This window comes from Talpa occidentalis, unplaced genomic scaffold (assembly GCF_014898055.3).
Source record: "Talpa occidentalis isolate TD23 unplaced genomic scaffold, MPIMG_talOcc4v2.1 talOcc4.6, whole genome shotgun sequence".
NCBI lineage: Eukaryota > Metazoa > Chordata > Mammalia > Eulipotyphla > Talpidae > Talpa > Talpa occidentalis.
In genome coordinates this window covers 121,163,006-121,190,617 of record NW_023604972.1, presented here as the reverse complement: position 1 = coordinate 121,190,617, position 27,612 = coordinate 121,163,006, and the positions used below count along the sequence as shown (strand labels likewise).

At 37.1% G+C, this 27,612-nt stretch overlaps 1 protein-coding gene and 1 long non-coding RNA gene across 9 annotated transcripts in view; one reads left to right on the top strand and one right to left on the bottom strand.

Moving 5' to 3' along the window:
• Positions 1-977: 977 nt before the first annotated feature.
• Positions 978-27,612, bottom strand: part of CPLANE1 (ciliogenesis and planar polarity effector complex subunit 1) — a 96,368-nt gene continuing 69,733 nt past the window's right edge. For 5 of the 8 annotated variants that reach the window (XM_054688344.1, XM_054688346.1, XM_054688347.1 and 2 more), the window contains 12 exons: positions 27,517-27,601; positions 25,059-25,217; positions 20,550-20,580; positions 19,340-19,468; positions 16,408-16,573; positions 16,112-16,170; positions 15,534-15,701; positions 14,348-14,472; positions 12,185-12,247; positions 10,064-10,147; positions 2,745-2,923; positions 978-2,267 (listed from right to left, as the gene is read on the bottom strand). In XM_054688344.1, coding sequence (XP_054544319.1) covers positions 2,094-2,267; positions 2,745-2,923; positions 10,064-10,147; positions 12,185-12,247; positions 14,348-14,472; positions 15,534-15,701; positions 16,112-16,170; positions 16,408-16,573; positions 19,340-19,468; positions 20,550-20,580; positions 25,059-25,217; positions 27,517-27,601 — 1,422 coding nt within the window. In that variant the 3' untranslated portion in view covers positions 978-2,093. The remainder of the gene's footprint in view (positions 2,268-2,744; positions 2,924-10,063; positions 10,148-12,184; positions 12,248-14,347; positions 14,473-15,533; positions 15,702-16,111; positions 16,171-16,407; positions 16,574-19,339; positions 19,469-20,549; positions 20,581-25,058; positions 25,218-27,516; positions 27,602-27,612) is intronic. The other 3 variants (XM_054688348.1, XM_054688351.1, XM_054688350.1) reach the window with 2 other exon arrangements.
• On the top strand, positions 2,519-5,133 carry LOC119261197 (uncharacterized). The gene is made up of 3 exons (XR_005128965.2): positions 2,519-2,968; positions 3,105-3,167; positions 4,932-5,133. It is a non-coding gene; the product is annotated as an uncharacterized LOC119261197 (long non-coding RNA).

The following is a 27,612-nucleotide window of genomic DNA, read 5'->3' as shown; positions in this document are numbered from 1 at the left end:
AGAAACTATATGAGAAATACCAGACTCAATTAGAAGAGGAAACATATGAATAATGGATATTCTAGAAGGGGAAGAGAGAGATACAATGGTATAGAGATCCCATTCAAAGAAACAGCGGAGAATGTCTTAGGAAAGAAATAAGCATGGATGTACAGAAAGAAAGAACATCTAAATTTCAAAATGCAAAACAATCTATTTGACATCACTATTAAATGATTGTTAAAATTTAATTAGGGAATTTGCATTGTTATAATTTTACTTATCTCTTTAATATTTAGCCTAATAGAAGATGGCAGAAATTCTCCTATCTGCTTCTACATTCAACCTGTTGTAATATTTTATTTTGGTTGAAGCATTTGAAAAAAATCTGGTCATACGTCAGAATGTAGTTGGAAAAGGATTATTTAATAGTCCTTTTAGATAATGGTATGTTTAGGATACCGCAGCAAAAATTGACAAGTAGATGAAGGTTTTTCGTTTCTTACAAAAATTATCCTCAAAAGTACATCATTGTTGGGAATAGTACAATATAGTGCAAAAACTGCCCAAATCTCTGCACCGTGGTTTTTACAAAGTTAACATGAATTTTCTGGAGTCATATCCCTTCTTTCCCATCTAAGGCATCCATCCTTACTTCTTCTTTCAAAACTCTCAGGCTAGGGCCTCCCCGGTGGCGCAGCGGTTGAGCGCTGGGTTGCGAAGCTGCCCGCAGCCTCTGCAGCGCCGGTTCAATCCCCGGCTGCTCCCTGGCCACCTGAGGAGGGTCCCACATGGCGCGCAGACCTCTCCTGCCGCCCGCTGCTCCCCTCAGCAGTATACTTCGGTCCTTCTTCCTGCTCTGCTCCCCGCTCTGGCTCTGGTGAATTCTCTCACCCTCCCGCGCTTCTGACTGTACCCAGTGCATGTATAAACAAAACAAACAAACAAATAAATAAATAAATAAAAAACATGCCTCTATAAAAAAAAAAAATTTAAAAAAAAAAAAAAAAAAAAACTCTCAGGCTACAGGGCAGAGGAGAGCAGACCTGGCATGTCATAAACCTAGCTTGCTTAGAAGTTCAGGATTGGTATAAGGTGGATTTGGTTCCTTTTAACTCCTAGGACAAACCCTGAATAGGTGAATTTTAAGAAATATTTTCCCCTTATATAAAACATATATTTATAAAATATGCCTCAGCATAAAAATTTTAAGACCCACATGCAATACAGGTTCCAAAGAAAAAAGCACCACTGCGGTCCTTTCTCTTCTCTGACCATGATGTGTCTTTGTTTTAGTGCATCTTTTACAGAGTTTGCTGATGTCCTGAACATAACCTGCCCTAGCCAGGTCACAGTCCTCTCAAAGCTCTCATGACTTTCTGCCCACAAAACTCAGTCCAGTATTTTTGGTCTAGAACTTTGGCTTCTCTACACCCTGGGTCCAACTTATATTTCCCGACCATTTCATCTAATATGTCTTACTATAAGCCATGTTCTTCAGCAAGGTCAGACCATCACTGACTGTGAACAGTCCCCATGTTCTCCTCTCCAGAACTGTCTCCTGATGGAACCAAACCGGTGATAGCTTCCTAGCTATTCCACAGGAAGAATCGTGGGTTCCATTGCCACCACAATGCCTTCAGATGTTTTTACATGGAGTTCATTATTGTCTCAGGTGAGGTTATGATTTCTCAATGAAATAATTTTTCCCCAATCAGGTTTATCCAATTAAGAGTTTTCTCAAAACTTGGGGTAGTAAAGGAGGCAAGATATAAGATTTTTATTGAAAGTAGTTTAAATACTATGCACAATTCACTTGAAATGTACTTTTCATATTTTTCTGTCTATACTTAAAAAATATTCCTAAAAGGTAAGTTAAATGCAAAAACATATAATGCATCCATATAGTTAAACAATCCTTTTCCCTATGAAGGCAAAATGATTGAGAAATGTTTATTTTCCTCCTTAAAATGGCTAATCCAGGTCATAATATGGCTGCAGGTCATAAATTCACATCACTTCTTTCATTGCTTCTCTCCCATAAATCCACTAATCTTTCAAAAGTACATCATTGAGGTGCTGGCCTTTGCACTGAAACAGAATGGTATTCGGTCTTACAGGTCTGTGTTCCAGCGGACAGATGGGCTCCTGTCCTCTACACTCGCCACCATGTCTTCAATGGCATTCCAGTCAAGCTTGCTAAGGATGCTGCCAGTGCTCTCAGACACGCTGTCCAGGCCACCCGCCCCCAAAGGAGGTTCTGGCTCCTCTTCAGCTGATGACAAGTCCTATAAAATTCAGAAAGATAGTAAGTTTTGGTCCTAACCTGAGAAAAAATAAATGGAACATGAAATAAGCTTTCCAAAGGCTCTACAGCTGCTAATCTACCAAAAGGTGAAAGAAATGGGAAGAGAACCAGTGCTGTGGTTGCCCAGCACAGCTGGAACAGCAATAGCTTAAACAGTATCTGATGCAACTAGATGCTGGCGCCCAATCTGAAGAATGACCACAATGGATTTTTCTACTTCTAGCACGAAGACCTGTTCTAACATTTTTTTAATTACAAACAAAATACAGTGTTAATTCTGAAAAAAATAAACACTGGAGTATTAAGCCAAAAGTGTAAATGCTTTGAATCACTACTTCTAAATTACCTAACAATGTTTCAGCATCTCTACTTCCCATTAAAAAAAATAAAATAAATTAAAAATCACGACAAACACAGAGGAATCGGTAGGCAAATTGAAATGTGGAATAATGCTTACGTGTAGAAGGGAACTGTGACTCTCATGAAGAATCTTATGGATGTCTGAAGGCAACGTCCAGGGACTCACCACAGTCTCCTCTCTCTCATATTCTACAGACATCTGCTTGGTGTGAGGTACAAGTCCAGTCCCTCCATGATTTTCTCTATGCTGATGTCTACCACATGGAGCAATAGACCCTTCAAGGGCAAAGAACAGAAGTGGACACTGGAAATAATTCATTTGTGAGTTTGTTCATTTATTATCATTAAATCCAAAGCAGTCGTATTTTAACCTAAATATTTGAATCACGTGGTTGAGATATGATTTGCTTTAGAGTTCTAACAAATCCTGTTCTGGTCACCTCTTTTTACTTTAAAGTAATGGGAACCTCCACGTCCAGAGAGTCCAGGGAGGAGAGGCCACAGATATAATGGAATTACAGTAAGTTCCAACTCCAAAGCGGGGTGAACTTGGGGTTGGGCCCTCCTTTTCTCTTATGGAAAGTCTTGTGGAAGGTCCCCAGGAGTGATACTTTAGCAACTTCACTTAGACTTCATACCTACAATCTCCCTTTGAGCACAGGCATCAGGGTAAGTGCACTGATAACATGCTATGTATGGTCTCTTATTCCTTACTGAATATCAGCATTTGTTGAAAAGAAACTTTCCTCCCAGCGAGTGCCCAAAACAGCTTAGCAAAACCATCAATTCATTATGTTTCTCTGCACAAGGTCTTAGAAGAGCTCCCCCCCTCAACACAATATTCCAAAGCCAATGTTTCAGTAAGTTCTACCCCTCACTAAGGTGACCTGAAGAAATATGCGAGGTCTGAGGTATGATGAGATGTTAACACAGGTCTTGACAAAAAGTCATACAGCTTCCTGAAGAAAGAAGAGGTAATATAATGTTGGAGCTTGGGCTACCTGGCCTTTATGGCTCTACCTTATATACATAAAAGCTAAGGATACACCAAGAAATAAGCCCTCCCACTATCCACCCCCCAAAAAAAAACCCACAAAACACACACACCCCTATCCCTACCTTGGCATTTACTATGGGCTAGGTATTTCACTTATGCCCAGTCCCTTGAACTCAATAGAGTGTCCTAGCGCCTGGTCTTTGTTCCTCTTAGATGTCTACCTTCTCCCTAGCAGACTTCATCTAGTTTCAAGGCTGTAAATATCAACTCTGAAACCTGTACCTTTAGTTTCATAGAGCAAGCAGCCTTCTTGTCATCTTCGCTTGGATATGCAATGAACAACGCAACCTGAACATGTCCAAAGCCAAACTATTGATGTTTAACCTGAAACTCAGTCTCCCAATAATCTTCCCTATCTTAGGAAATGCTCAGGTTAAAACCCAACTGTCCTTTCATTTTCACACATCATGCAATCATTCTAGCAGGAAGTCTTAATTTGGTCTGTCTTCAAAATATATTCCAAATCTGACAATTTTCTTCCATTTTTATTGTTATGACCCCAGTCTAAGTAATCGCTCTCTCCTCTACCTTCTGTTCTTTCTTGCCTTGCTTAATTTCCTCCAAAGGGGTCCCACTGAATTCAGAGTAAAATCTAAACTCCATGCTTTAGCATACACCACCTAGCCTCTCTCTAAAACTCTCTCTCGGGTCACTTTCTCATGTTAAATCTTTTCAGCATTTGGGATCTTCACCCAACACCACCTTCTCAAAGAGACTGTCCAGACAGTCTCCAAATTTTACCTTTGTGTTGCTCATGACTAAAAGTGCCTGAAACATAAAGAGCTCAAAGTATGGTTGCTGAATGAATACTCTTCATGAAAATCCAATTGTTTTTATGCCCAAATTTAGGAAAGTGAGGCTTTTCTAATTTGCCCAACATGATGGAACTGATCTATACCCTGAAACTAAGTTGACATGCTTACTTTCTATCATTTGGGGTGAAGAAAGAATAGTACTTAGAGGGCCCTTTAGGATAGTTTCATATCATTGAGTGAGAAATGGGTCATTTAATCTGGATCCCCAAGACAGCAGCTTTCTAAAAACTTGCATCCTGCCACAGGGAGGGGGGTGGTTGTATAGGCGATAAACACTTTTGGTGTTTTTCTTTTGAATGGCTCCAAGGATCTGAAAGAACAAGACATTCCATAGCACTGTGATCACCACATTAGTATGGAATGTGAGAGCTGTGCTCCAGTTAAAAAAAGGCTTGACCTTTTTTCTATTTAGACATCATGAGGTGACATCACCAAGACAGTGACTGAAGATGTTATTTGCTTCAATCAATAGAGGAACAACTATCAGGAACAGGACAACACTGAGAGAACCCCACAGCAGAGTGGCAAAGGCTGAAGCACCCCGACACCTCAGAGACCAACACAGACTGCCTCAGAACTGATGCCAAGGAGAGCCACGCGATGGTGTGACAGAAGGTGGGTACAGAGCAATGTGCATCAGTAGTGGTCTGGGGGTGATGAACACAGCAGGGCTGTTAGCCCAGCCAAAGGGGAGGTAAGAGCAGGAACTGTGTGGTGGCACACATCCTGGCTCTGGTGTGAACCCCAAGTACAAAAGCTGAGTTGGGACCAGCAAGGATAATGGAGAAAGCACTCTGCACCACATCAGCCCTCCTTCCACTTCCCAGGAACAGTATTTGCACCATGAAGTGTACTGACAGCAGGTAGACTTCCAAGTCTTAAATTATCCGTGGCTGCTTCTTTTTTAATCTTTTATGTGTTAAAGTATATTTAAGGTCATTTATGACGGTATTTTTAAAAATACAAAAGATTAAAACAATCCAAATGGGGCCTCCCCTGTGGCGCAGTGGTTGAGCACTGGGTTGTGAAGCTGCCTGCAGCCTCTGCAGTGCCGGTTCGATCCCCGGCCTCCGGGTGAGGGTCCCACATGGCGCGCAGACCTCTCCTGCCGCCCGCTGCTCCCCTCAGCAGTGTACTTCGTCAGTCTGCCTGCTCTACTCTCCACTCTGGCTCTGGTGAATTCTCTCACCCTCCCGCGCTTCTGACTATGCCCCGTGCTTGTATAAATAAATGAATAAATCTTAAAAAAAAAAATCCAAATGGTCATTAAACTATATCCATAAAATGAAATATGTAACATTTAAAATGGATAATAGTTTTTTGTATTGATGTGAAACAGTCTTAAGATACATAGTATATTTAAAAAAAAGTTGTGTAAGAATCATCAATACAAAATTGGACAAATAAGTTATAGTACTTTGTTATCATCCATGGTTAAAAGCAATTAAATAGACCCCTATATGATGACATGGCAAGACTGCAGAAATTTAATCTCAAAAACACAGAAAGTTGCAGAAAATTAAGTATCTAGCATGATGCCATATGTAAAGGTTTTTTAAGATATTACAAAAATAATACAAATGTTATCAATGATGAATATATATGTGTGTGTGTGTGTATATATATATATGTGTGTGTATATATATATATATATATATATATATATATAAGAAAGAGACACACCCAATTGATGATGGGGAGTTTCTGAGGAAGTGAAAAGGAGAATGAAATTGGAAAAAGGGCTCAAAAAAAGTTCTGAATTTGTTGGTAATTCTTTGTTTCCTTCAAAGTAAACAATATCACCCTTACACCTAGTAAACATTTGTCTTTCCTTGACCTTGCTCTTTAAACTTTCTCACATAATCAAAAAACTCCAGAAATAAAAATGTATCTATTTTTAAATGCACACGTCTTTCATTTAGGATTTGCTGAGTTCTGTAACATAAAATGTGCATAAAGAATGGCAACAATACACATTTTTTTCACTGTTGTAAAATAGTATACTTTACAATTTTTTATTTGCAATTTATTGAAAAAAATTTTAACTTAGGTAATATTATGATTCCCCCCACCCCCCATCACCAGAGTGTACCCACCACCAAATCACCCACAGTCTACCACCATAGTCCTCTGTGCTTCTTCCCTCTTTGTTCTTGGCCCCTCCCACTCCTTCCCAGCTCTGGATGCGTCAGTACTATAGTCAGCGCTCAGGTAACTTTTTAAACTCTTTACCTGACTCTTAGTTTGGTTTTGCTATATTCCACACAGTAGTGATACCATCCAGTATTTATCTTTCCCTTTATGACTTATTTCACCTAGCATTACCCCTTCCAGCACCACCTATATACCACAAATGGCATGAATTTATCTTTTCTGATCACTGAGTAATACTCCATTGTGTAAATATACCACCTCTTCTTGATCCACTGATCTGTTCTTGGGCATTTAGGTTGTTTCCATAATTTGGCTATTGTGTATAGTGCTGCAATAAACATAGGGATGCAGGTTTCCTTTCAAATTAATATTTTTTAACTTTTCAGGTAGATGCCTCGGAGTGGAATTACTGGGTCATATGCAGATCCATTTTTAATCTTTTGGATTCCTACACACTGATTTCTGTAAGGGCTAGACCAGTCTTTTCTTTTTTTTTTTTTTTTTAAAAGAACTGGGGTACAGGTCAGAGGCATGGGAGGGTGAGAGAATTCACTAGAGACAGAGCAGGGAGCAGAACAGGCAGATGGACCAAAGACACTGCTGAGGGGAGCAGTGGGCGAGGCAGGAGAGGTCTGCCATGCCATGTGGGTTTCTCCCTGGCCAGCCATGAATCGAACCCGTGCCGCAGAGGCTACGGACAGCTTCACAGTGTGGCACTCAACCCGCTGAGCCACCAGGGAGGCCTAAGGGCTGGACCAGTCTTTATTCCCATCAGCATTTGTTGCTTCTGGTCTTTCCAATGGGCCATCCTCACAGATTTGAGGTGGTATCTCATTGTGGTCTTAATTTGCCTTTTTCTAAGAAGTTATGATGAACATTTTTTCATTTGCCTGTTGGCCATCTGTATGTCTTCTTTGGAGAAGTATCTTTTTAATTTTCCTACCCATTGTATGATTGGGATATTTTGTTTTTGTTGAGTTGTGTGAGTTCTTTGTAGATCTTTGATATCAGTCCTTTTTCAGATGTATGTATGGTGTTGCAAATATTTTCTTCCACACAATAGGGTGTGTTTTCATTTTAGTTACAGTTTATTTGGCTGTACCAATGCTTTCACTTTGATGTGCTTATTTATGTCCTCTGTTCTCCCAGTTATTTATGTTCTCTTTTGTTTTCCTTGCTGTTGGGGAAGAATACCTAAAGATATTACTGCAGCTTATGTCATAAAGTATTTTGCCTGTTTTCTCTTATGTATTTTATGGCTTTAAGTCTTATTTCCAAATCTTTTATTCATCTTAAATTTATTTTTGTGTATGGTGTAAACCATAAATAATATCGAAGAATAAGAAATATAAAGGCAATACACATCTTGACACTGACCTTGGAGATATGTTTGGGGCCACATCCAACAGCAAGGGAAGCAAAAGCAAAAATAAACAAATGAACTACATCAACATAAAAAGTTTCTGCAAAGCAAAAGAAATCTGCATCAAGACAAAAAGGCATCCTACTGAATACAAAAAAATATTTGCACATCATACATCTGACAAAGGGTTAATATCCAAAATATACAAAGAAATAATACAACTGTACACTAAAAAAAAAAAAAAAAAAAACTGGTTAAAAAATGGGCAGAGAATCTGAATATTCACTTCTCCAAAGAAAACATACAGATGGCCAACAGGCACTTGAGAAGATATTCATTGTCTCTTATTATTAGGGAAATGAAAATTGAAACAACAATGAGATAGTACCTCATACTTATGAAAATGGCTATTGGTAAGACTTTTTTTTAAAGATTTATTTATGCATACAAGAACTGGGGTATAGGCCAGAGGTGTGAGGGGTGAGAGGATTCACCAGAGACAGAGTGGGGAGCAGAACAGGCAGATTGAAATACACTGCTGAGGAAAGCAGCAGGTGAGACAAAAGAGGTCTGCCGCGCCATGTGGGCCAGCCCCCTGGCCAGGGATCGAACTCATACTGCAGTGGCTACAGATAGCTTCATAGTGCTGCACCACCAGGGAGGCCTCTGGTAGGATTTCAGAAAGCAGAATGAGAGCAATATAGAGTCCTCAAAAACTAAAAATAGAAATTCCATATGATCCTGTTATCCTACTTCTATGTATTTACCTGAAAAATACAAAGCACTAATTCAAAGAAATATATGCACCCCTATGTTTATTGCACCACTGTAGGCCAAGAACTAGAAAGAACCTTAGTGTCCATCAAGATGACTAGATAAAAAAAGTGTGCGTGTGCATGTGTGTATATGTATATATTACTCGACTATAAAAAAATGAAATCCTGTCATTTACAACAGTATAGATTATGCTTCTGAAATAAATCAGATGCAGAAATTACTGTATGATTTCACGCATATGTGATGTATAGAGAAACCAAACAAACCATGAATAAAAAATGAATTTTTAGCCAAAAGACCAGTGATTGGTTACCAGAGGGAAGGGGGAAGGGAAATAGGTAAAGCAGCTAAAGGGGTCAATTGTTTGGTGAAGGATAGAATTGGACTTTTAGGAGAGAACTTAATATAGTATATGCAGATTTTGATTTTAAATGCTGCACACCTGCATAACAATCTTACCTAATGTTATGTAGTGCTACTACTGAAAGTTCTATGTTAAAAGTGTTCAGTAAGATCTCATTTTACGTCACTGATACATTCTTGGAAATTATGACTACTTTTATTTTTTACATCATTGTTCATTTTTAAACAATGTTTGCTTCCCCCCACCCCCTCAGGTGTAGTCCCCATAGAGTTTCCTTCACCAGAAATTATGACTTTAAGAGAAATGATGTATAAGGAAAGTAGATCTCACATAACCTTATTTTGTTCAATTTGGGCTGGATTTTTTTTTCTCATCAATATTATAATGAAACAATGTTGAATGAAATGTTATTTGAGGACCCGCAGTGTTTCTGTAAATATTAGTAAGATACAAATTGAAAAACATCTAGGAACAGACAATAGGACTGCACATGTGAACACTGTTATAAAAAAGTTGAGACTGAAGGGGGTAAAAAGAAAAACCAACAGGAGCTTAAGCAGTACTGAAAGGATCAGCTGTTTCTCTCCAAAGTAGAGGGTGGTGCTGAAGGTTTCTCTTCAAGAATTCAGGATATAAAGAAGAGATTAGCAAAGGCTATACCCATGAACTAATCCTAGTTCCCATGTATGCCACAGTTAATTTAGTATCTAAGCTTTTGTTACTCCAGTTTTGTTAAATGAACATAATTATTGCCACCTAGAAAGAATGACAAAATTAAACCATCACCAAGTCTGAAGAAATGAAATTTAACAATCCTGTATTTCAGTGTAAACCTTTACCTACAAGGTTTCTAAAAGCTGAAGTACTATCACTGACTTTCTCTCACCTTGCTTTACCCAGGGATGGCTCTGAAATTTCCTTCTCTTCAGATCAGAATGTATTTCTCTAGGATTTATTCGGGACATCCGATCTTGAGATAAAAATATGAAAAAAATTCTATGAAAATGAGCACATGCAAAACTTTTTGGAGTAGGGTGTTCCTGCACTTTCTGTGTAGGAGAGTGAACACTGCCACTCAGATTCTTTACAACATATTGCTAATGTCTACAAAGTGTAGCCTGAGAAATCAGAAACTGAATCGTAAAATGAAGTCCATTGTTTCTGCTGCTCAGAGGAAACCCCTGTTCTGCTGAACAGGAAACCCCTGTTCCTCCTTGTCACTTAGGGGCCACAGTCAAGGTAAACACATCCAATTTAGACATCTGGAGTGATACCCAATTCCTTCCTCTGAGGGACAATGAAAGAATACTTCTTTTGCCTTTCTATAGGCAAGGCCTCATGCTAGGTCATAACTCTCTTCAAGAACACAAAATCCTGAATCTCTACTGCTTTCATAAATAATGTAATACAAATATACATATAATTTCAGCTATTTTTAGAGGCAACATTATTTATGTTCTCCTCTAATATAAACTAATAGGTATTTGCTTAGAAAATGAAAGGCTATGCTATAAGGTATAGGGTATTCTAAGCTAGAAAACATTTTACCAGATTAAAATGAGAGGATTTAAAAGAAAAAGGAAAAAAAAAAAAAAAAAAAAAGCCTGGGACTGTAAATTAAAAGCATAGGAAATGATGCCTTTTAAGACTAAAACTGAGGACCTCTCCGGTGGTGCAGCGGTTGAGCGCTGGGTTGTGAAGCTGCCCGCAACTTCTGCAGCACTGGTTCGATCCCCGGCTGCTCCCCGGCCACCGGAGGAGGGTCCCACATGGCGCGCAGACCTCTCCTGCCGCCCGCTGCTCCCCTCAGCAGTGTACTTCGGTCCTTCTTCCTGCTCTGCTCCCCGCTCTGGCTCTGGTGAATTCTCTCACCCTCCCACGCTTCTGACTGTACCCAGTGCTTGTATAAATAAATAAATAAATCTTAAAAAAAAAAAAAAAAGGAAGAAGAGAGCTGGGCTTGAGTCCAGATCTTTAAAAAAATAAAATAAAATAAAAAAAGACTAAAACTGATCCTAATAAACTATCGGTTTGATGCATGCATAGGGAAAAGAATGGAAAAAGAACCAAGTAGAATTTCTAGAAGATATAGCCACTGACATTGAAACTTTATAGAGACGTTTTATAGCAGAGTAGACAGGGCTGAAGAGAGATGTGGTGAACTGAAAGAGGACTCTTTAGACAGGAGGCAGCAGTGGAGGGAGAGGCATAATAGCATCACTAGCCTAATCCACATTTCTCATCATTTTTATAGTACATATAAGTTATAATCATCCCTGCCAAATTTCCTTCTTTTCTGCATATTGGGATAATGCCACAGGTTTTACTGGGTTCATGTAAGGATTAAGTGCGATCGTGAATAAAAAGTATTAAGATAATACTTTGGATCAGGAAAGTTCTCGATAGCAGTTGGCTATAATTTTTATTATTCTAAGTAGTCACTTAACTTCTCTAAGCCTCAGTTTCTTCAGCTGTAAGGCAGGGCTAGTAGTTGTCCTGACTATCATGGTTGCTATAAGGAGCTAGTAGGAGAATGAATCTGTAAGTCGTTTTTAAACTGTGAAGAGTAGCGTGGGGTCAGTGAGTGACTGGAGGGAGGGACTGGGAATTAACATTACAAGACTCAACGTGCTGTGCCTCTTCTCAACTCTTCTAACATAAGGCAAAACTGGGCCTAAAATCCCCAAACTTATTGACTATGTGCTCTGTGACTGATTCTGAGTATTTATTTTTATGTTCAGCAGCATGCAAAGCTCATTACATACATTCTCACTATTAAAATGTGTATTTTGAAGTGAGAAAATTGAAGCTTACATAAGTGCATTAGGAATTTGCCTGAGGCGTCAGTCAGTGGTGAACTAGGAGCTCAAACAAGTGAATTCCACAGCTTTTTCTCTGAACCACACCACACAATCTTCATTCTGAAATCTATATTTAAAATGTCTAATATTTATGATTTTTAAAAATTTAGCATCGTGCCAGGAACTTTCCATTATTTATCCCTTACCTTTTTGGAAGGTAGACACTTTGGCTCCACCAGCTTTTTTTGATATGGCGAAAGTGGCAGTTCCTGTGAAGAGAGGCACACTGTCTTTAACTTCCCATACAAGGTGTTTTATATGTCATAACTTCTATGAAGACAAAAACTTTGTTCTGATTAGCAGGGGTCATAAAAATGGTGGCTGAATTGAACTAAGAAAACAAAACAAAAGTGCAGATGAAGGAATGGAAAATTCTAATGCTTGTAATTCTTATAGAACAACCAAGGTCCTTTTTCAACTGGCAAATGTGCCTTGACAATACCTCTGGCAACTGGAAAAGTCATGCATAAAGCCTATTAAGAAATAAGCACCTACACAGAATAGCAAGTTATTTTTTGCAGGAGAATGATTAACAAATACCTGGAGTCTCTTAAACTCCAGGATTAACAACAGCCATTTACTGTTCCTATCATACAAAATGCTTTACCTTAATCCTCATCATCTCTCTGAGGCAGGTTTAAAGTAATATATCTGAAAGCACAAAGCAAGCAGCAGACCTGGCATAAAGACCTAAGAACAGAAGACTCTAAAGGCTGGACCTTCTTTTTTTCATGGTTACCATGCCTCTCAGTTATTTACTATATAGTCTCTATACTATTTTTGGTGGAGCAAATACAAAACAGGCAACAAAAAAAGGTGGTAGCTGGGAAGGGTAGGGGAGGGGTGTAAGATGCCGAAAGCATTAAGTATGCAAGCAGGCTGAAGAAATTAGAAATTACATATTGCTTTACAAGATAAACAGCAACACAGTCAACTCCAAGTAAATCTTCAGAAAAACTCTTCTTTGACAAATGAACTGCAGTGAGCTTTAAGATCTTGATGGGTCCTCCCTGATCTGTGTTATGACAGAACTTGCCCCCAGGGTGGCTTGGAACTTATGGAAGAGACTGGGATCACTTATGCCTGAGTTTCTCGCCCACTATCTCACAATATTGGGGAGCCTAAAGCCTCTGAATATAGTCAGGTGTAATGCCTGGGTGCTGAATATGGTAGGGCCACATGAGCAGCATGCTATCTAGTCAGAGAAGACAGTGTTCACAATTCTTTGCCGTGTCTCTTATTTTGCCTTAAATGTCTGGGGAATCTAAATGACAGACTAGCTAGGATAATAGTTCAGCATGTGGTGGTATTCTCTGACACAGAATAAATACTACAATACCTGCCCATTAATATACTTGGACAATAATTGGTTTAGTTATTTTGGCTAAAAGTTATGTTTTTATTTTATCCTATTATTCAGAATTTCATTTGTTCCATGTGAGTGGTAATGCAAGATAAAGAAGTGTTGCTACCCTCAAAAAATTTAGTCTAGCATGGACTGTAAGTTTTACAAGTAACTACAACATAATTCCCGCTGCAGTTGTACTTCAAAGCGGCATAAACTTATGATTGAGGGTTCAGAGGACAAAATATAACTTTTAACTGTTTTAGCCATTATTGCTACCATTTTTCTCTGACATCCGAAGAACAATGCAATTAAGTATTAGCCCCAGTTTATGAATTTTTAGTTTATTTTATAAGAGGGTGAATGACACAATTTTTTACTTACTTTAGCCTAAAATTTACACATATTGCAAAGTGGCTTCAGAAACCCTTCATAAATAAATTCCCAATAAATATTTTTCAGTAGGCTTAATTACATGTTAGCTATGATTATATATTTTAATATGTAATCATCTTTCCTATCTTACAAATAAGTATATTTTAGTTAAAACATACCTTCAAATGTGGAAAAAGATATTTAAAGGGTAAAACTATGACATTACTTCACTTTCAGCCTCTTAGCATTCTGCTTCTATGATATACCCATCCTGAAGCATTTGGTCTGTAAAATTTTGGTCTGTAAAACGGCCTACATCTTTAGGCAGACACATAAAAGATACAAACTCCCAAATAAGTCATATCTAATTCAGTGACTGTTCAAATTTTATTATACAAGGCCAAATATTCCTAGGGTATTATTATTTCAAAACAAACAAAATCCCACCAGAGCTAAGTCTTTAACAATCCCTATGTCTATGAAATAAGGACTGTTTTTCACTAAGATTAGTTTTTACTAATGAAAACACAACTTTGGAGACAAGAAGGAATGGGTCCTAATTACACAAGATAAAAAAACTTAGTCTTACCACGTGGCCAAGGTGAGCTTTGAGGTTGCCCAAGAGTTTTTCCCTTTTGGGCGTAACTTGGTTTAACTATACATCTGACTTTTCCATGTCGATTTATTGGAAAATTGTGAACATGTTGATTCTCTCTAAAGTAGAAATCACATAATTGTTATATTCCTAGAATCCCTTATCAGTGATAAACTGTATTTCAAAAAGTCCAAATTCTAGCTGGGATTGATAAAATACTTGAAATGGCTTGTTTGTACCTCAGACTTAGTATACATTTAGTGTATAATAACACCTAGCAAACTGTTCTTCACATCTCATATATCGAACTTGAATCCTTTTTCCCCAAAGAAATATTTGGTTCTCTCTCTATTCATTTCAAATTTTCCATATAATTGGCAGTTATTTATGTATGTAATATCCTGCTTTATTTTAGAAAAGATTGAAGGGTAGTTTCCAGTATTTTGAGTATACCCCAAACTACAGAGACGCAAGTGACCTGATTACATCTGTACTTGTATTGGTCGTGTTTCCTCTAGGCTCTTAATTTGTGTGATTTATATTTATAATCTTAATCATTATTTTGTCAAAAATAGTAATTTTTAACACTTTATTGTCACCTTAATGCAATTACCAATAAATATGATTTTTTGTATGTTAGACATATATAAGAAAATTTACACTTGGCTACATTTTTCTTTAGCAATCTATGTTCAATTAATTCATGCCTAAGTAACTTATCTCCAAATGCAGTGAAGGTCATTAATTTAAACATAAAGCAGTGTCTACAACTTAATCATCAATAACTAGGCAAGGCGGAAAAGGATAGCAGAGGAGTAAGCTTGTTTCTGCAAGAGGGAAGTCCAATGAAGGAAGCGGGAGAGCAGTTAGGAGGCAAATTATAGAAGGAAATGTTAATACAAACTGCAGAAAAGAAGAAAATAGAATTGAACAGATATCAAAATTAGGCTAGGTATGCTAAAGTGCACTCTATTATAGCTTAGAGGTATAAAACCATTTTGTCTTTCTCCCTGAGTACTCTATAAACTTACAAAGATAACATAATTATGGAGTCACTTTTTTGTTATAATAATTCTAAACAGTGTAGATTTAAGCACATTGAACTTGAGTCACGAAAGCATTACTTTACTTCTTATCACACTTGACATCTTACCAAATAAGATACCAAACCTTGTTTTACCTTCTTGGAGAGAGGGAACGTTGCTGTCTGGAAATTTCTGCAGTTTTGGACTTATTAGGCAACAGTTTCTGTGCCGTTGCTGGTAGTTGTACTGATTCAGATAAAAGCTCATTCATTAGATTGTATGCTTGTGAGATTCGACGACTATAGTGGTCAGAGAGTAGCAATCTTGAGACAAAGAATTAAATAACACTTAGTAAGTGTCACTATCAGTTTTATATTTCTAAAGGGAACATAGTGTTTGAAGACCACCTAGCATTTGTTTTTTTCAGTGCTTTTCAAATGCAATGCAAATTCAAATTTCACATTTCTGAAAACTATTAGGGAGTAATATCAAAGGTATTTTCAAAATCCACATACAGACCTGAATTGGGAAGAGGCAAACAGCAGAAATCAGTCATAAAAATGGAATGGAATAAACACTCCTAAGAAGGCTAGTGGAGGCTCACTATTTTCCTTGCAGTTATCTCCCAGCATTTTTTATTTGCTGACAAGAGGACTACTGCAGCCCACAGAATTCCTACAGCATTGTCTACCCCATGGATGAAAGGACGCTCAGGGTAAGCCACCAGACTCACCTGTCTTTTTCATGTTTCAGCTTTTGTCTCAGCCTGATTTCTCTTGAAGTCATGTAAAACTGCACAAGAGATATGCGATTAGCTCATTATTGTTCAGTTCAAGTAATCCACTACGACCCATGGAAAACATGAAAATTCTACTAATCAATTTTAATATGAAATTAAAACATAATTTTGCTATTTAGAAAACAGTGTCATATTTAATGGTGTTTCCTATTTCAGCACAAAACATAAAAATGTTAAAGAATATAATTAAAATAAAACCCAACTTAATAATAAATGAAATGCAGACTTACTGGATTGTTCCTGGGACAGAAAGGATCATGTTCCTGCCCTCTCTTTTCTGCCAGCTGGTGTAAGTACTCTGCCATTCTTTCTTTTCGCTTTCTTTTCATCCAGACTTGAATCTCTCTTCTCTGCTTCTCAGTTCTTTGTTGATGTCTACCAGAAGAACGCTGAATCCTGAGAAATTTAACAGTCGGGACCATGTGATTTTGAATTCATCACGGAGGTAAGGAGTATCACAACTAAACACTGTTTATTTGGAAATATTTTGACACATCACAAAAAGTAGCATAACATTTCTAATCTCTAGTTAATTGGATCCAATATCCATTGAAAATGCACTCAAAAAGGTACCAGTGGTCTCTCCAGTATTCTTCCTACTGGACTTCTCAATAACAGTCAATATAATTGGCTTTTCCTTTCTATTTTACACTCTCTTGCCAGAGTCTTTCCTCTAAACACTATGTAGTCTCCTACACTGCCTTCTTTCTTCTCTGCTCAATATTAGTATCTTTAAAAGTTTTTTTATGGGGCCTCCCCGGTGGCGCAGCGGTTGAGTGCTGGCTTGAGAAGCTGCCCGCAGCCTCTGCAGTGCCAGTTCAAGCCCGGCCACCGGGCAAGGGTCCCACATGGCGTGCAGACCTCTCCTGCCGCCCGCTGCTCCCCTCAGCAGTGTACTTCAGTCCTTCTGCCTGTTCTGCTCCCTGCTCTGGCTCTGGTGAATTCTCTCACCCTCTCGCGCTTCTGACTGTACCCAGTGCTTGTATAAATAAATAAATAAATAAATATTAAAAAAAAAAAAAATCACAGCAAGTTCTTTAAAAAAAAAGTTTTTTTATGGCCCTTTTTAAAAAAACCCTATAATCTATTCTTACATTATCTCAATCACTTTTAAAACATGAAACAGAGACAACTTCCAAGCTGCTGCACTTCTGGATACTCACATTTGTGTGCTGTACTTCCTAATGCTGGGCTAAGCTAGTGACTGAGTGTGGCAGGGATGCTGCGGTTGGCCCATTCCTGCAAGACAAGACTTCTCTGATAGGTGATTGGCTTGAGCTGAAACTTTTTTACAACTACACTGTATTCTGAGATTCTACCTACCCAGCCATCTCCCCTCTTTCCTTCACAAGGAAGGGTAAGACCTGCACAGTCCTGCTAATGAATCACTAAACTTGGGGTAATCCTGGGACTCCCCCCAGTACAGGGACAGACTTACACTGGCATTGCAGTCAGTCAGCGATCCCTGCATCTTCCTGGTTCCTCCTTTTTTCTCCCCTTTTAGAAGTTTCTCCAAATAAATCTCCAGCACATTTAAATTTTATTTTAGCACCTGCATTTTTTAAAGCTAACATACCAATAAATATTATCAACTGAATATTCTCCTGACACTTTATAACATATCTAAAAGTACATTCTCTATCTTGCTGAAAAAGTCACCATCAATTCAGTCACCCAATAATTTTCACTTCCTCCTGACAGCCTCCAGGTTTATCCATGCTGGTTACCCTACATTCTCCATTCTGAGCCACCTCATCTCTAGACCACTGAAGACCTCTAATTGGCTCTCATTTCTAGTTTAATCCATCTATTGCCTACAGATAAAGTAATGCCTCTAATTCCCCATTTGTTACCAGCACATCCGCCAGACACTCTTCTCCTGCATAATCTCCAGTCATATCTAACTCCCTGCCCCCACTGACAATTACATAACATTCTCTATCTAGAAATCTCTATCTTCACTTACAAGCCCATGAATTTATAGTGCTCTTTTATTTTTTTAAAGATTTATTTTTTATTTATACAAGAGCCGGGGTACAGGCCAGATGTATGGAAGGGTGAGAGGAGTCACCAGAGACAGAGTGGGGAACAGAACAGGCAGATTGACTGAAATACTCTGCTGAGGGAAGCAGTGGGCAAGACAAGAGAGGTCACCATGTGGGTTGCTCTGAAGCCAGCGGGGATCGAACTGGCACTGCAGAGGCTGCGGACAGCCTCACAGCACTGCGCTCAACTGCCTGCGCCACAGGGAGGCCCTCTACTGCTCTTTTGATAAACAGCTCAAATACCCAAACTGGAAAGCTGTCTTCTTTGTCTCTTTTATCCCTAGATACCTTAGCACACTAACACACTCTTACATTATACTATTTTTTTATAGTTCTACTTCCATCCAAGAGTAGAAGCAATATTTTATTTTTATTCTAGTTCTTTATTTAATACATTATTGAGGAGATATGTGTAACATGATCATTAGCTTTAATTAAAAAAAAAAAAGAAAATCCCTATATATGTGATTGAAGGTAACTAAATGTGTTTTAAAAGGAAGCAGGGACTATATGATCTTAATATGAGGTCATAAACAGTAGATAATTCCACTAATTGAAAAGAAATTGAGTTTTCTTTTTATATTATTTTCTAATAACAACCTTTTAAGTTCAGTTTCTATTCACAGGGTGATTATCTTAACTAAACTAGCCAAGAGAGTGTGCATTTCAGTGAAGCATTAGAAGAGAGCCAGCCTTTATTCTCTCAGGAACCAGGTTTTGGCCCAGGAAAGGTTACAGGGAAAAACATTTTATCCTAATGTTTCAAGGAAAGACTATTTCAAAGGTATTATAAGGGTTAATATTTGGGGCAAAGTACTATGAACAAAATTATTTACTACTTCTAAAAAATAGAATTAAACCTATGTTGTACTAAGATTGACGAGAATTTGGGAAACACAGGATATAGCTATGCTTCATTAGTTAAATAAACCAGTCTAAATACTACTGAGGGAGGGAAGCAGAATGACACATAAATGTCACAAAATGTATTTACAAAGAAAAAGAAATCTAAGCTTTGAATTTGCTTCATAAAAATCTATTAAAATATAGGCAGCTTTGAATATTCTTGATCCATAAATATTTTAAATGGGTTACAAATGAATTATTCATTGATTACCTGGAGATACTCCTAGCTTGTTGTTCTGTTAAACCAAGCTCTTCACTAGAAACTCCATCTTTTGTTATAAGGTCATCAATAATGTCTGCAATATCAGTCAATCCAGTCATCTGAAGAGGATCTGAAATACTTCAAATTCAAGAAATATGTCAGTATCTATAACTTAATTATAGTAAGCAAATATGAACATGTAAAACTATGCTCTTCAAGGGCATAAATGATTAACAAAAATTATTCTTCTATTTTTTTAACTCCAGTATCCCGCCATGGAAAAAAACTAATCATCAGTAATGGGTGATTTCATCCGTGCTTTTAAAAAAGCAAACATAAGGCCCAAGAGAAAACCTCTACAGGTCCTGCCTGCTGAAAGGTAATTCCTAGTAAAAGAAATGTAGCAAATGAAATCTATTGTACTCTAATTACCTATGCTGAAACAGTGAGGGATATTACAAACCTCAGTTTCTTAAAATATTCCAATTCCAATGGGCATTTTTTATTTGCATCGTTTAAGATGCAAAATATGTAGTGCAGAAATTCACATACATATAAAACAATTTCCAGAACACATAATACATATCCATCTTGAAGTAATTTGTACATTCTTAAGATAGTTACCATTCAGGGGCCTCCCTGGTGGCACAAGGGGTTAAGACACAACTTAATAGTGCTATCTGCAATCTGCAACCACTGCAGCACGAGTTCAATCCCGGGCCTGCCAGAGAGCAACTCACATGGCGCAGCAGACCTCTCCTGGCTTGCCGGCTGCTCCCCTCAGCAGGGTACTTTAATCTGTTCTGTTTCCCATTCTGTCTCTGGTGAATCCTCATCACCTCCCACACCTCTGGCCTGTACCCCAGCTCTTGTATACATAAATAAATAAATCTTTTTTAAAAAAAAATGATATTTAGGGCCTCCCCGGTGGCGCAGCGGTTGAGCGCTGGGTTGCGAAGCTGCCCGCAGCCTCTGCAGTGCCGGTTCGATCCCCGGCTGCTCCCCGGCCACCGGAGGAGGGTCCTACATGGCGCGCAGACCTCTCCTGCCGCCCGCTGCTCCCCTCAGCAGTGTACTTTGGTCCTTCTGCCTGCTCTGCTCCCCGCTCTGGCTCTGGCGAATTCTCTCACCCTCCCGTGCTTCTGACTGTACCCTGTGCTTGTATGTATAAATAAAACAAACAAATAAATAAATCTTTAAAAAAAAAAAAGATATTTACCTCTCAAATAACTTGCTACTGTTATTCACACCTAAAAAAAGAAACAGTATTATTAGTAAAAATTTCAGGTGACTTAGTTTTTCTAGTTTGAATTATTAACTTGATTTATAAATTATATAACCAGAAATTGAAATATTTCTAAACCTCCAATTTTATTTTTTCTCCTTGAAGAGTTTTTTTTTTTAATTTAATTTTTTACATCATTGTTCATTTTTAAACAAGATTTGCTCCCCACACCCCCCACCCCGGTATAGTCCTCATAGAGTTTCCTTCCCCAGTGCACCTGTGCACCATCACCTCAATCCCCTGTGCTCCTCCCTCCCTCTCTCTGATCCCTCTCCCTCCTCCTCCCCTGTAGGATGTCTCTGATTTATAATTGTCTGCTTTCATTTTGTTGTGTTTTGTACTGTTATTATTTTTTACACTGATGTCTTATTTGGTTCCCCTATATTTCTGCTATAAGTGAAACCATCCGATATTTTTGTTTTTCCTTCTGACTTATTTCACTGAAAATAATCCCTTCTAGTTCCATCCACGTTGCTGCAAATAGCATTTAAAGATATATTATGTATATAGCATATTCATACTCCTCTTGAATATACTACTTAGTAGTGAATATTATCCACATTTTAAGGCTATTACTTATCTATACAGAAAAATAGAAATATACACTTCAGAAAGTACAATCTTTCTTTGCTTTCCATAGTACATAGTTTAAGATACTAGAGTGCAATTTACTAAAAACAACAACAAAAGCAAACGTCTGATGATCTTTAAGTAATACATTTGGAAATACATCTAATTTAAATGCAAGAAACCTTTACTTGGAAGGTAAAGTATGATCCAAAAATAATTTTAAGCCTTATCTAATATTAACTACATGTCTTTATAGCAAAACACACATCTAGTCAATTTTCTATTATGTCTACCCTCATAGGAAATTGAGTTAATTTAGGAAAAAGTATTCTAACATCTCATCACAAAAACATGTCCTTGTTAAGCTTTATCTCATACATAAGTTAGATTTATCTCATACATAAGTTAAATCCACCCATTCCCTAAGACTTATACTTAACATGTTTTTAATATTAATAATTTGCTTTTTTAGGCACATGTTGTTTTGCTTTATTTATTAATCCCCAAACCAAGGATTTTACATTATTTTCAGAATCTGGGAATTTGTGAGTTCTTAATAAAAATTAACTAATTTAACTATATTTTTAATGATTTATTTATGCACACAAGAACTGGGGTGTAAGCCAGAGGTGCGGGGGAGGGTAAGATGATTCAACAGGGAGAGTGGGGAACAGACCAGGCAGATCTACTGAAATACACTGCTGAGGGAAGCAGTAGGCAGGCGAGGCAGGAAAGGTCTGCTGCACCATGTGGGTTGCTCCTCAGCTGGCCAAGGATCGAACTTGTGCCAATTTGTGCCATAGTGGCTGGTGATAGCTTGATAGCACTGTCTTTTTACCCCTGCGCCATTTAAATATTAAGAAAAGCCTCACCATGGCAAAGCAGACCTCTCCTATCTTGCCCACTGCTCCCCTCAGCAGTGTATTTCAGTAGATCTACCTGGTCTGCTCCCCACTGTCTCTGGCAAATCCTCTCACACACACCCCACCTCTGGCCTACATCACAATTCTTGTATGCATAAATAAATACAATAAATCTTTTTTTAAAAAGCCTCAACTACTGAAAGAAAAACTGAAAATGGTGTAAGTATAGATCAAAACAGATAGATATAAAAGGTCTGATGACAACTAAGAAATGAAAATCCTTTTATAATAGAGAAAGAATTATATTCAAATAGAAACCTTTAAAACTGGTTATACAGGAAAATACTAATCTTACTTTAATTTAATTTTTTAAGATTTATTTATTTATTCATACAAGAACTGGGGTATAAGCCGGAGGTGTGAGAGGTGAGATGATTCACCGAGGCAGAGTAGGGAGCAGAACAAGCAGACTGACTGAAATACACTGCTGAGGGGAGCAGTGGGCGAGTCAGGAGAGGTCTGCTGCACCATGTGGGTATCTCCCTGGCCGGGTATTAAACTCATGCTGCTATGGCTGCAAATAGCTTCCTTCATAGGTTGTGTCTTAACCCCTCGCGCCACCAGGGAGGCCCTATTTTAAAACCATTTTTTGAATGCTTTCACAATTTACTAAATAATATCAGCTTCATTCCTTGAAAACCACAATTCCCTTTTTAAAAAATTTCGAACAATGAACTTATCCTAATAATCTACTTCATTTGCCAGAAATGCATCTAAATAACTTATGGCTATTACCAAAAATGAAATCCATCCTCAGTGAATAAATTCTGTGACATTATTTAGAATACTCAGAATAATGTGCTAAATAGTACTCAAATTCTAAAAAGGAAATCAAAGCTATTTTTCAGCAGTAGAAAAGAAAGAATATACATCTTTCCCAAGATAAACTTTGGAAAAGAAAACATGTTAGGGCAACTAAATTCTGTACTTTAAAAAAGTATTAATTTGGTTTCATTTTAAATTTGTGTTATGCCATTTATTGAGATTTCTCCTTTTTTTCTTTTGTGCATCCTAATTTAAGAGCTTTTACAATCCTGAATGAATCACCTCCTTAACCTGATACTTTCAATTTGTCTTTTCCTATTACTTTCTTTTCCTCTGCCTTTAAACATTAAAGAGTGCATACGTATACCCATCTTTGTCTTTATTTCCCTTGTCTTATAGCTCACGTTTCCATTTCCTTTTACTGTCACAATTGTTATGTAGTCTAAATTTATAGCTTCTTTTAACCTGTTTCTAACCTGCATTGGGGGACCTACTTGTTTCTGATATTACATTGTAAGTCCCCAGAGTCCTTAAAACTTGGTATTCTTGACTTTTTATCAGCATGTGATATTGTTAGTCTCTCACTTTTTCTTGAAAATCCCTTCATCAGCATCTGCTCATCCATTTCCAGCACTGAGGAGGCTCCCCGTAGATTCTAATGGTGACTATTCAGAGGGTAGTTTTTAGTATTTTTTTCCCCTTCCTTCTTTCTTGCAGAAAAATGTTGCACTTCCTAAGTCTTAACTATATCAAGTAAAATGTTATTGTATCTGTTGTTCAAGCCCAAACCTCTCATAAAGTTCTACTACTTTGTGAAAAACTGGGTCCTACACATGGGCACCCATGTACCCCACCATCACCTTAAACTGTTATGTTTAGTTTCAAAGGACATCAGTCATATGTGTATCTGGTGATACAGTACAGCCATTCGTTGTCACCTTCTCTTTTCTCTGTGTAATTTTGAGTACCATCAGTTACCTCTGTAGAATGCCTCCTTTTTCTTTTCTTTTCCTACAACATGACCAGGCCCTCATTATTTCAAAGGTCAATTTAATTTAATAGCTCACTAACTCTATGCCTCCATGCCAGTCTTCCTCAAAAACTCATTTTATTTCTCTGCCCAGAATTCTTCAACATATTTCCCAAGTATAAAATGGAGCTTAAACTTTCCAGATACAATTAGAACTGTCTACACCCTACCCTCATAATCCTGTTTAACTTTATTAGGCAATTCTTCCCCATAAAAGAGAAGAAGAAAGTTACCAGTGACCAAGAACTAACAGGAATGAAACATTCTCAACAAGATGCTTTACATACAACACTCAAATCTTCACATGAACTCTGTGAAGAAAAATAATTATTCTATATGACAACTACTAAAACGTAAATGGAATCTAGAAAGAATTTAGAGAAGATAATTATAAGATTTAAAGCCAGCTTCTCAACATTTTTTTACTCAAACAGAAATGCAATTTAAAATTAGAATCTTTAAACCATCTACATTATTTTAGTAATGGTAATAAAAATACATTGTTAACATCCAATAAATCACCACTATTGATAGCCAATATCTGAGGGCAAAAAATTTTTTTTCAAAGTCACTGTCAGTAGTTCTAAGTTGCTGTTGTATTTACTACACCCCATTATATGTATGACAAAATGAACTCATTAGGACTAGTACATTTAATTGCCAGCACCAAAAGAAATGGAGCGAAATGTGACCAACTTTTCTAAGTCTAAGGTTAGTCAACTGTAAAATGGGAATGATTATAGTCACAGGTCAGGCCTAAACCAGTGCTGATGTATATAGAACACCTTGAGCACGGTAGAGGCTCAATAAATTATAGCCATTATTTCGCTTTCATTATTAAAACTCAATGTTCTCATAATTGGCAGAGTTTGAATTTATTGCTATTTATAAAACATCAGTTATTAAGGTAACTCTATTTACTACTGTTAAGATTAATAAGTTACACAGACATATGACACGTACTCGCAGTACATCTTATGAAGGTGACAAGAAGACATAAAGGGAATAGCATGATTTTTAATTTCCTGTCCTCTGAAATTTATAAATATTGCAAGATGGCTTCACAAATCCTTCATAACTATATTCCCAATGATTACTCTTGGTAACATTATACTGAAAAACAAGTGTATCAATGAAAAAAGTGGAGAGAAATACCAGGAGAAGTTGTATTCTGGTCACTGGAAAGGCTGATAGCTGACTCGGCAGAGGGAAACACACATGTTTTCTGACTAGATTGAGTTTCTGTTACTGAAAATTCTGAAGTCTCTTCTTTATCACTTTGATCTTGCTTATCCATGTGAGTTGGGAAATGCACTAACCAAAGTACATATTAAAATGAAAAGAAAACAGAGAGAGAAAAGTCACATGGAAAGATTTTAACAATTTCTAGGGCAACAGTTATATTAGAAATTTGTAACTTCTATAATGCAAACATTTAATAGAATATTTAAAATCAAAACTCTCCCATAGTAAAATTAATTTTAAATTGTTTCATCTTCTGAAAACATGGTCAACTGCGATAAACAGGCAGGTCCATGCCCTGTTATAAAGAACACAGAAATGCTAAATTTAAAAAAAGAAAAGGAATATTATACCACCCAAGTGCTATAAATAAAGAAATTCCCTGACGGCAGAAAAGCAAAAGGAACTTTAAGCGGGGTAACAAGCAGGCAATGATACTGAGATAATCCCCAGTGGAACAGGGGATGTGGTCTCTGTAGCTTATAGTAAGGGGAGTGGACCTACCTTCATCCCAGATGACTGCAGGCAGCTCTGTCCTTAAAGTAAGGATAAGAAAAAAGTCTGCCCAGGAGAAGCAGCAAAGATTTTTATCTGCCTGGACAGTATATGGGAGAAGTCTAGTCTGAGAAATCAAAACCCCTGTCTTGCTATAAGCAGGTAAGAGATGTGAATTTATATTATACAATATAAGTTTTATTATCTATTTATAATGGCTGTAGGCTTGTGATAGGTGGCCTTATTATGTTAACCTAGGTTCCTTCTATTTCCATCTTAAGAGATTTTATCATAAATGGGTGCTGAATTTTGTCAAATGTTTTCTCTGAATCTATTGATATTATCATGATTTTTTTCTTTTATTGACCTATTACATTGATTTCCATTTATTAAACCACTCTTGCATCCCTGCAAGAAATTCCATTTGATCATGATGTTTAATCCTTGTAATATTGAATTCAATCTACTAGTATTTGTTGATTAATATTCATCGGGGATTTGGTCTGTAGTTTCCTTGTGCTGCCTTGGACTGGTTTTGGTATTAGGGTAATGTTGACATCATAAAATGTAGTAGAAAAGCATTCCCTCTTCTTGAATTTCTGACAATAATTTCAACAAAATAAGCATACATTCTTCTTTAAAGCTTTAAGAGAATTCACTCATAGAACTTTCTGGCCCTGGACTTCTCTTTTGGGGGAGGTTTTTATTACTGTTTCATTTTCCATGATTGGGGTCAGGTTTCTTTGTTTAATTTTGGTAAAATATTGTTCAATAAGTATATTTCTACAAGGTTATCAAATTTATTTGTAAATAGCTGTTAATAGTACTTTCTTATCCTTTGTATTTCTGTAGTAACTTCTCTTTCAGTACGTATTTTGTTTATTAATGTTTTTTCTTTTCTGTTAGCCTAGCTAATGGTATATCAATTTTGTTTATCTTCTCAAAGAACCAACTCTTAGTTTCATTGATATTTTGCACAATCTTATTGGTTTCTATTTTATTTATTTTCATTCTTATTGCTATTATTTCTTTCCTTCTAACACTGTGTCTTCTTTGCTCCTCTTTTCAAATTACTTTAGGTGTAATATCAAGTTATTTATTTGGGATTTTTTCTTGCTTCTTAATTATATGCAATCATTTCCCTCTTAAGATCACTTTATTGCATCCCATAAGCCTTAAAAGCATGAATTATAAACTACTTTGATATGCACAACATCAAAACATGGTACATATCAACACTCTTCTCTCAGTCCTTGCAGAAACATTCCAGCATATATATTAGGAAAAAAAAAAGTCATGAAAAAACAGGAAATTAAGTAGAAATCAGAAGAAATAATAAAGCTAAGAGTAAAAATTTATGAAAAGGAAAATTAAGAAATAGAAAATACCATTTTAATAAACCAAAACCTGATTTTTTCAAAATAACAAATTACTGACAAGAATGAGAGAACATAAATATAAACAACTAAAGGGAGAGTAGAAATATTTTTTAAATAACTCCCTATTGTTCTTTCATTAAGAAATGCAGAAACTCAATACTTCACTATTGCCTGGTCATTTAACCAGAACCTCAAATTCCAGCTCAGCTCATGACCAGGTAAAAAGCTCTGTGCAATCCTCAGCAGGGGTGCTAGTGGCGTAGAGTCTCAAAAACTAAGATCTAGCCTACACTACTCCACCCTGTAATAAAAGTCAGAAAGGTTATAACATTGGCTCTGCAAGAAAAAAACATGGCCAATCACAGTATCACAAAAATAATACTAATCTAAAACTAGGGGGGGGGTCATGTAAACTATCTCTAGTTCTAGTACTCCAAAAGGCAATGCTTATTCCTTCAAAGCAAGGCTTTAAGTCCCAGCCCCATTCCACCACAAACCTTCACAAATGCTAATGGCTTTTGAAGCCAATGCTTTTTCAAACTCAGGGCCAAAAGACAATTCAGTGGGATCCATGGGTTCAACCTGTAAAAACA